The sequence below is a fragment of the Hipposideros armiger genome, unplaced genomic scaffold (genome assembly GCF_001890085.2).
Source record: "Hipposideros armiger isolate ML-2016 unplaced genomic scaffold, ASM189008v1 scaffold_66, whole genome shotgun sequence".
NCBI classification, from domain to species: domain Eukaryota; kingdom Metazoa; phylum Chordata; class Mammalia; order Chiroptera; family Hipposideridae; genus Hipposideros; species Hipposideros armiger.
In genome coordinates this window covers 609,428-618,735 of record NW_017731416.1, presented here as the reverse complement: position 1 = coordinate 618,735, position 9,308 = coordinate 609,428, and the positions used below count along the sequence as shown (strand labels likewise).

The following is a 9,308-nucleotide window of genomic DNA, read 5'->3' as shown; positions in this document are numbered from 1 at the left end:
AAGGCAGAGTTGGGGCAGACATCTTGAATACAAGCTCTCCATTCTCTATCAGCATTGCAAGCTCTCTGCATCCCAGGCAGTTTAGCACACAGTAGGTCCTTAGCAGAGGCTTCTAGAAGTGATCTCAACAGCTGCAATGGCTCCCTCCACCTCCCACCCCCACACCCCTCTTCTACAGAAACCCCTCAATTCCAGATCTCCCAGCCACGTTTGCTGGTCCCCTGGCCCACACGGCTTCTACTTGTCCTCGGCTGCACCAGCCCACTTATGTCTATCAGCTGAGAAGAAAAGCCCAAGGAGGGCCAGCTGAGTGGCGCGTTGGTTAGGAGTTGGCTTGGGACGCCAGCTCTGAGCAGCAGGGCCCCGGTTCAGATCCCACACGATGGCCAGTGACACTGCCCTCTACAGCTAAGATGGTGAACAACAGCTCGACCTGGAGCTGGGCTGTTGTGAGTCGGCGGCGATGGCATAGGCTGCAGTGGGGCTGCAGTGGGGCTGCAGTGGGGCTGCCTGGCAGCTGGCGTGCACTTTCGTGAGCTGCTGTGAGCTGCCGTGAGCCGCCAGGAGTGGCTGTCCAGTGGCGGCTCTCACCTGTGGTGCAATAAAAATTGCAATAAAAATACCAATGTGGACCAGTGAAGCGACGTCCTCCACAACTAGACTGAAGAACAAAAGGACAGCAACTTGTCTGTTCTCCTTCCCCAATTTCCCAATAAAACCTTAAAAAAAAGCCCAAGGAGGGCCAGGTTTCCTTGTTTTCAGACATGCACAGAGCCAGCTCGACCCACAGGAGCGTGTTGGAGGAGAAGACAGGGCATCCCAGGGCACTCCCCCTAACTACTGAGGCATCTGCTCCAGGAGCCCCAAGAATATGAGTGGAGTTGGCAAATAATGCCATGTCACTGATGGAGAAGCTGAGGCCAAGAAGTCAGGACATTTATGCAGAGGGGCTAGGGCAGGGGGCAAGGGCCTTTGGGAAAGCCACTTCTACTTTACGAATCTTGACCAGGAGGCAGCACCTTGGTTAAGAGCTGGGCCCTGGAATCAAACAGCACGTGTGAGTCTGTAATCCTTCACTTACTGGCGATGTGGCTTTGGAGAAATTGCTTAACCTCCCTGAGCCTCATTCTTCTCATCCGTAAGATGGGGAATTGCCTCACAGAATTTAATGAGACGGTGTAGGTAGAGCATGTGGCACTGGACCAGCATAGTGCCCTGACGTGGAAAAGAGGCTGGTACATTTGAGGCCTTGATAAAGCAAAGCAGGTGAAGAGATCGGGGTGTTACCTCTCTACTGGAGTGCTCTCCCTCTAAATACACAGGTCTCTACAAGCCTCAGATGGGTTCTCATCAAGCCCCAAAGAGGTCCACTCTGGCACCTTCCGATTCCCCTTAAGCCTTTGTGTCAGCACCTCTTTCACTGTCCAAGTATACTGGATCTGACTCTGCAAGCCCAGTTATTCTCTTCCCCCTGGAGCCGCGGAGTTGGTCTTTTCCTCCTGAGCGCCCCAATTGCTGTGCCGCAGCGCCCTCTGCTGGCACATCTTGGCAAGATACCCACAGCAGGTGTTGCCATGGCCCAGAATTTCAGACTTCTTGGACACTGCCTAAGAGGAGACCCATCTCTACCTTCCAAAAGACAGGGGGAAATTGAAGTGTGGACCTGTGCCCAGTGAGTCAGCAGCAGCACCAGAAACAGCCCAGGCAGCTCAGCTTCCCAGCAGCTGCTCTGCCCCCTCACTTCACCGCCACTCGTCTCTGTTTATTGACTGGGAGTGTCAAATTGAGCAGGTTTTCGAGCAAATACAGTCTGAACATTGCCTGAATAGACTTTCTCAAAGAAGTTCCAATAAAGGAAGGAATCCTGCCCCAGAAGAGAGGCTCAAGTAGCACCTTGAAGGTCACCATATGCCCTTTTCCAACCCATGGGACTCGGGGAAGGGACCTCAGCCCTCCCACTACCTGAGGCCAGCACAGGAGTTGATGCCACAGGTACAAATGCGCAGAGAAGAGGAACGTGCATGTGTTCCCACTTCATTCATTTATTGGCACTCAGTCGTCAGTACTTACTGGTCATCTGCTCTGTGACAGAGGCCGAGAACGTCGTGGCCACTGAGAAGTCGGACCGGGCCTGGCCTGCCGGGCCTCCTGGGCATCCCGTAAGGACTGACCCACATGGTGAGGGTTGGAAGGGGGAGCAGGGATGCCTCACGAGGGGCAATGAGGTCTTGACCTCAGCCGAGGGGTCTGGAGAGTCCTCTGGGCAAAGGATGTTTCAGCTTAGGCTGAGATAGCAGCTGGCCTTGGGAAAGGCAAGCAGAGAGCTGTGGGCCTCCCTCCAGCGACGTGCCTCCGGGACAGATGCGTGGCACACATTTGGGAATGGAGCTCCGTGGTTCATTCTGGAAAGGAGCCCGCTCCTGCTCAGCTCCAGCTCATTAACAGTACAAGTGGTAGCTTTCTGGGCCCAGGAGGCCATCCTGGGGCTGCCAGGGCCACTGCCTGCCAACTCAGGGCCTTCCCGATTGGTCCCGTGCTGACACAGGACCGAGGCAATGACAGTCTGCCTGGCACCCATTGGGTGGTCCTCCAACAGAGTGGGGCCTTGGGGAACTGGCGGGCTTTCCACCTATGGACTTGCTCCAACAGTGGACTCACAAAAAGGCCACTCTTTGGAGACCTTTCATTTCTCATCACTGTCCCAGCACATATCCCGAGCATGACAGGGCACAGCCTGGGGACTGGTGCTGAGGAGGCTCCCACGACTCCTCGGCAGGCCTCTCGACCTTTTTAGGATCATACCTCAGGGGTCAGACTCCCTCTTGCTTTGGAAGGAGGAGGCCTGGCTGGCCACCACTGCGTGATGGCCTGGATGATGTGACATGGATGTGCCAGTGGGAGAAGAGCAGGCCCAGCAGAGGCCCCTTCCTCCAGACCATCCCCCTTACCACTCTGCAATCCCGAGTGCCAATGTGGGTCCTGCTGGAGACTAGCAGGACACCGGAGGACATCAAGCTGTCTTCCTTCTCAGAGGGAGGCCAGGGGGCTTCTACTGGACCCCGAGCCCCTCCCCGTTGCCAGGCCATATGCCCCTGTGAGCATGGACCTCCAGCTGGGGCCTGCCTGGATGCAGGGCCTGCCTTCTACTGAGAGCAAGTTTGAGGGAGAGAGGACCACCTTCTTCTGGGGTGGCCCAGGGTGGACAGCGTAGGCTGAGCCTGGACCAGGAGGGAGCTGGGCCCCTGGAGAGCTATACCTGAAGGTTAGACATGACCCTGAACCGCCAGGTACTCGCTGTGGGCTCAGGGTGCCAAGTGGAACATGGCTGGGATGGCAGTAAGCATCACTGCCCAAGGCTGGGACAGGGAGGAGACAGCCCACGGCTGACTGGGATCAGCACCATCTGCACAGGCCCAGGGAGAAGCAAACACCCCAACCAGTGCCATTTCAGGAGGGGGGTGAGGGTGAGAGGTGTGTGGGGAGACGTCAGAGGCAACAAGTGCCAGCTCTAGGTTGTCCCTAGGATGCCTTCACATCCTCACAGCCATGGGTCTGATACTTCCTGACTGATAGGATCTCATTTAACCTCATGGTGCCTTCATTGCCTCATGGCTATTTTCCAGGTGAACATAATCAGGCTTCTACCAGAGAAACAACCAGTAGGAGACAGAGGCACACCTTGTCTTATTGCACTTCACTTTGTTGCTCTTCACAGGTGTTGTGTTTTTTACAAACTGAAGGCACTACCCTCCACCCGCACGAAGATTACGACTTACTTTATTGCTGTGGTCTGGAACCAAACTTGCAATATCTCCAAGGTGTGTGTGTTGGGGCGTGGGTGGGTGGGTGTGTAACACAATTGTGGGGTCTGGCTGGGTAAGTCTGAAATAACTGGAGGGCAGGTTGGCAGTCTGGAAACTAGCAGGCAGGAGCTGACACTACATTACACAGGGGCAATTTCTTCTTCCTCTGTGTAATCTCCATTTTGCTGTTAAGGCTCTTCAACTAATTGGACGAGGCCTGCCCACATTATCAAGGATAAGCTCCCTTACTTAAAGGCAACTGGTTATAGATGTTAACCACATCTACAAAAGACCTTCACAGCAACACCTAGATTAGTGTTTGATTGAATCACCAGAGACTGTCGCCCAGCCAAACTGACATGTAAAACTGACCATCTGGAGGGGGCGGGGGGCCTGGTGCTTGCTCATAGCTGCTGTGAAGAGGAAGTGGGACCATGTGTAAAGAAAGCCCTCTGCACAGACTGAAGACATCCTCAGGGCCAGGCAGCTCCAGTGCCTATTTGTTTGTCTGGAGTGTGCAGGTAGAGAGGTAGGGGTGTGCGTTTGGGGATGGCAGGAAGTGTTTCAGCTAAGGAGGCAAATGGGGTTTGGGGCCTGCTTGTCTGCAGAGGGTAGGGACTGGCCCAGAGGAGGAGCTGGGAGGGGAAGGGGTAGTCTGCGTGGTCCTGGGAGCTGCAAGGCAGGCACTTCCAGAGGCACAGTGTGCTGTCTGGCCACCGGGACTTCATGCCCAGGCAGCTCTCAGAGGAAATTTCCAGCCTAGCCTCACCCCTCCTGAAGGCCTGGCCAGAAGCAGGCTGCGAGTTTTCAGGGCTCTGGAAATTCCCACCTGGCCAGTGTGCCCTCAGCACAGGCTGCTGCAGACCTTCAACTCTGGGTGTGGTCCCCTCTGGACGCTCCACTGTGACAGCCAGCTAGCTCTTTGGGAAAAAGCTCAAATCTGTCCTCACACAGCTAAGCCCACAGCTCAGGTGTGACAACTTTTACCTCCTAATTTGGGCCAGTTTTCTAAGAGATTCAAACGATGTCACACACACACACACACACACACACACACACACACACACTACACACTAAACATACAGGCGTTTTTCTCACTAGGGATGGGGATAATGGTAACATCCAACTCACAGGATTGCTGTGAAGTACAGTGAGTGGGGCGTGATTTAAGGGCTTATGAAATGTTGGATGTTATTAATAGCTAATATTTACTTAGAGCTGACTTGGAGCCTACCCCTGGATCGGGTGCTTTTCGCACATTATTTCAGTGATTCGTGAATAGATAGTGTCCTAAAAACTTGTGGGCTATGGGGAGGTGTGGGGAGTAGGGATGGGGGGCTAGGGGGAGTGCCCCTAACCTCTAAAACTGGCATGGAAAATTGCGTGTCCTGTATATTTTATATCGAAACTGTCCATGGCTTTCAACCAGCTCCCCAGATAATGAAGAACTGGTTTAGTTGATAGTTGGACATTCAGTTAAAATTATTTCACCGTTGTTTTAGCTTAAAAGAGGATGTGTCTTCATAGGTAAATAATCTACTTCCTGACCTTGGATAAAGCACCCCACCCTCCCTCTTGTAATTAACTGCAAAAATGTCCCTGAAATCATTTCCAGTGTCAGAAACGATGTGAACAGTTACAGGCGTGATTGGGCACTTTGCCTCACAGCGCCGAGGCTTTGCAGTTGGCAAGGGAGAAGGCGGCGGGAGAAGGGAGGGCTCAGGGAATACCCGCGGTGACCCTGGCCTCTCCCGGGTGTGCGGTGGCGCGGGGCGCACCCTCGCCCCGCCTGCCTGCTTCGCCTTTAAGGTCCGCTGGGGGCGTGCTGTCAGCTGCCGGCGGGCCAGGGTGCGGGGGGGAGGTGAGGGCCGCCGCACGCGCGGCAGGGGACTTGATACTGGGCTTGGTGACTGACCTGCGTGCGCTCGGAGTCTCGGACTGTCCTCCCTGGCGCGCCCCTGCTGCGGGCCATGCCCCGCACACGCTAAATGGGCACTGACCTGGCTCCGGGCGGGCGCAGCCCCGCGGCCCCGGCCATGGGCAGCTTCCAGCTGGAAGACTTTGTGGCGGGCTGGATTGGAGGTGAGCCCACCCAAGATGGGAGGGACCCCCCCAGAGGTGGGTGTGCTTTCGGGAGACCCCAGTGCTGGAGTGTCTGGGAGAGAGAGGCGGGCCGGCGCTGCGCTGACAGAGTTTACACCCCCGGCTCCCGGCAGAGAGCTCTGCGCCCACGCTTCACGCCCGCGCCGCGCGCGCTGCCTGTTGCCGGGAGAGCCCGGCGCCTGCGGGTCTTGCGGTTGTCCTCGTAAACTCTGCGAGCCTCACAGAGGTTCACCTGAGCTGCCGATTTGCCTCCAAGTTAGGATCCGCGGATCTTGATCCGGTAATGATTAAGCCACGCGTCCAAGCGGACAGCCAATGGAGCGCCCAGGCGCGTACACACCCTTCGGTGACCGGGTGCGCACCTGAATCTGGGGACGTGTCTTGCAGGAACTTGTGGGTGAGGGTGGTGCTTGTCCACTGGTCCCGGGCGCGGGATGGGGAGCTCGACTTCGTGATCTGGCTGGTTCTAGGGGGCGCCCCGGTTGGAGGAAGCGGATAGGAGGAACCCTTACCGCTTTCAGCTGCTGTCAACGGTCAGGCCCCTCCTCCAGGCACTGCGGTCCCCTGTACTGCGCCGGGAGCCCTGTCTGCTGGGCCTGGGATGGGCTTGCTTGGTCAGGAGTTTCATCCATTTCCTTGTTCCTCCATTCTCTTCCCAATAGGTCTATCACTCCTTTTCTTGCAGCTATAAGTGGGGGGAACAGGGGGAGGGTTTGAGGGACTTTACTTATTGTAAAATATTATCTTTCTTTTGGCCCCATCTAAGAGGACCATCAGAAAAGGGATGTTGGCAAATGCAACCACTGTCCAAGACAAAATAAAACGTTGAGGTGCCCGAAGCCAAGACTATAGCATGTTTGTGCCCCACCTAGCGTTCTAGGTATGGAGGAGACCAGGAAATGTGTAGGAAAAGGAAAAAACAAACAAAAGGATCCACAAGCCAGATAGCATCCCAGGTTCTTCTCCTCTGGCGCTCCCCTCCCACCTAGCAGGAGTCCACATCTGTCCCCCAACAGGTGGCTGCAGGGTGCCTGCTTCTCACCATCCTGAGCAGAGGTGGTTCCTTTCATGGTGGGCAGCTCTGTTGGCACAGGCTCTCCTGGGCTGGGCTGAGACCTGCCTCTCCTAATTTTCCCAGTCAGGGGCTGTGCCTGGAGGCCCACTGGGCATATCCAGGCCCTCTCTGGACAACCCTTCAGCCATTCCAAGGGAGAGCCTTCCCTTGGCTGTTTCCTTAAGTAGCCACACCAACTTCAGTAGGGCTGCCAGTGGCATGGTTTAACACCCTGGAGAGTAAGGCTGTTGGATGAGCTCAAAATCTCTGCTGACACTGAGACCCTCCCCAATTCCCACAGCAAGTAGTGGATTGTCCTTTATTCTGTGATTGTCTTTACTTTGTGGATGCTAATATGTCTTTTTCTTTTCTGTTTCCATGAAATGATGATGAGTGAGGTAACAGTGAATACTTAGTAGGTACCAGGTGCCACTGAAGTGCTCTAAGTATAGTTTTAAAACAACTTTATTAAGGTTATTTTACATATCATAAAATTCACCCATTTCAAGTGTACAATTCAATGATTTTTAGTAACCGTACCAAGTGGTGCAACCATTACCATAAATTCATTTTGGAACATTTTCATCCCCTAGGAAGATCCCTCATGCCCATCTACAGTTCAACCCTATCTTCTCTTTCTCCCTCTGGGCAACCACTAATCTACTTTCTGCCTCTATAAATTAGCCTTTTCTGGGCATTTTATATAAACGAAATCATAAAATAGGTGGTTTCTTGTGTCTGTTTATGTATATTTTTTTGTAACCGCAATAAGGTAGCTACTATTATTCCATTCCCATTTTAGAGATGAGGAAATGGGTACACAGAGAAATTCAGTGACTTGCCCAAGGCCATGCATCTAGCATGAGCCCTGGGATTCTCACCCAGGCAATCTGCTACCACGGCCATTTTAACTCTTGTACTCATCTACAGCTGCTTTCTTTCTTACTGACCTTGCGTGATAAAATTTCACCATTACATCGTTCACATTTTGTTGGAAATTTTACTGGTCTGTGTGGTCCCAATGTCTGGAAACCACTTTCCTGATATTCTGATTTCTGATCTTGTACCCCCTGCTTTCAGATGGGTGGGCTAACGAGTGAGCAGGAAAACACTGGCCCAAGGCTGGACTGGGGTGCTGTTCTGGGTGGAGGGATGCCCCTAGGGAAGGATGCACTCACTAGGGAGGGGGCAGCGGGAGCCCCGAGGACCAGATTCCTTCCTTCCCCTGCTGGGAGGGGTTCCTGTGGAGGGAATGGTCCAGTGCCTACTGCCCATCACCTTTCTGCCTCTGCCTAGTTGTGTGGGAAGAAGGGGCTGAGAGGGGTCTGGAGGTTCCAGACCAAGGAAACATTTGCTCTGGGATTAGCTGGTTTCTCGGCCACTGGTAATATCTAATATTTTAGGACCCTTTCCATGCAAGCACAGACCCTTCCACATCAGGTGATGGGGAATTGGCCTTAAAAGAATGACTCCTGTTTCAATCTCACAGTCACTGACTTCTGCAACTAGTGCTTCTTAGTCTGCGTGGACTCAGGGTAGCCTTGCTTCCCTCCAGAATGGTTCAGGCCTTGTGCGTGCGTGTGAGGATGGGCATTTTTCTGTGAAAAGGTCCAGAGTATCCCTTTTCAAAGAGGCCTTCTTTAAAAGAAAAAAAAATCAATAGCATCTCTTTTTTAATGTCCTATAAGTGCCTAGCTCTCTGCTAATACTTTACATTCATTACCTTACTTCATTCATTCTTACAATGGAACCGTGAGGTATTATTCCCACCTAGACACGCTAAATGTGAGGGGTAGGAAAGTTAAGTAACCTGTAACCTGCGGGTAACTGAAAAGTTTCTGGGTTTTCTCTTCATATAACGTGAAATTAACCATTTTAAAGAGTACAGTTCAGTGGCGTGTAGGACGTTCACAGTGTTGTGCAATTATCGCCTCTACCTAGTTCCAAATCATTTTCCTCATGCCCAGAGAAGTCCCCAGACCCATTAAGCAGTCGCTTCCATTCTCCCCTCCCCCAAGCCCTGGCAACCCCTCATCTGCTTTGTCTCTGGACTTACCTATCCTGGGTAATTCATACAAATGGAATCATATAATATGTGTCTGGCCTTTTTGTCTGGCCTCTTTCATTTACATAATGTTTTCAACATTCGTCCACACTGAGGCCTGAGTCTGTACTTCATTCCTCTTTTTCTAATCATGTTCCATGGTATGGTATACCACGTTTTCTTTATCCATTCACCCAGTGATGGGCAGTTAGGCTGTTTCCACCTTTTGGCCATTGTGGGTAGTGCTGCTATGAACGTGTGTGTACATGTACTTGTCTGAGTGCCTGTTTCCATTTCTTTTGGG

At 53.0% G+C, this 9,308-nt stretch overlaps 1 protein-coding gene across 1 annotated transcript in view; it reads left to right on the top strand.

The window, feature by feature from the left end:
- Positions 1-6,189: 6,189 nt before the first annotated feature.
- Positions 6,190-9,308, top strand: part of SLC25A48 (solute carrier family 25 member 48) — a 48,116-nt gene continuing 44,997 nt past the window's right edge. Inside the window, exon 1 of the mRNA XM_019642154.1 lies at positions 6,190-6,387. Coding sequence (XP_019497699.1) covers positions 6,190-6,387 — 198 coding nt within the window. The remainder of the gene's footprint in view (positions 6,388-9,308) is intronic.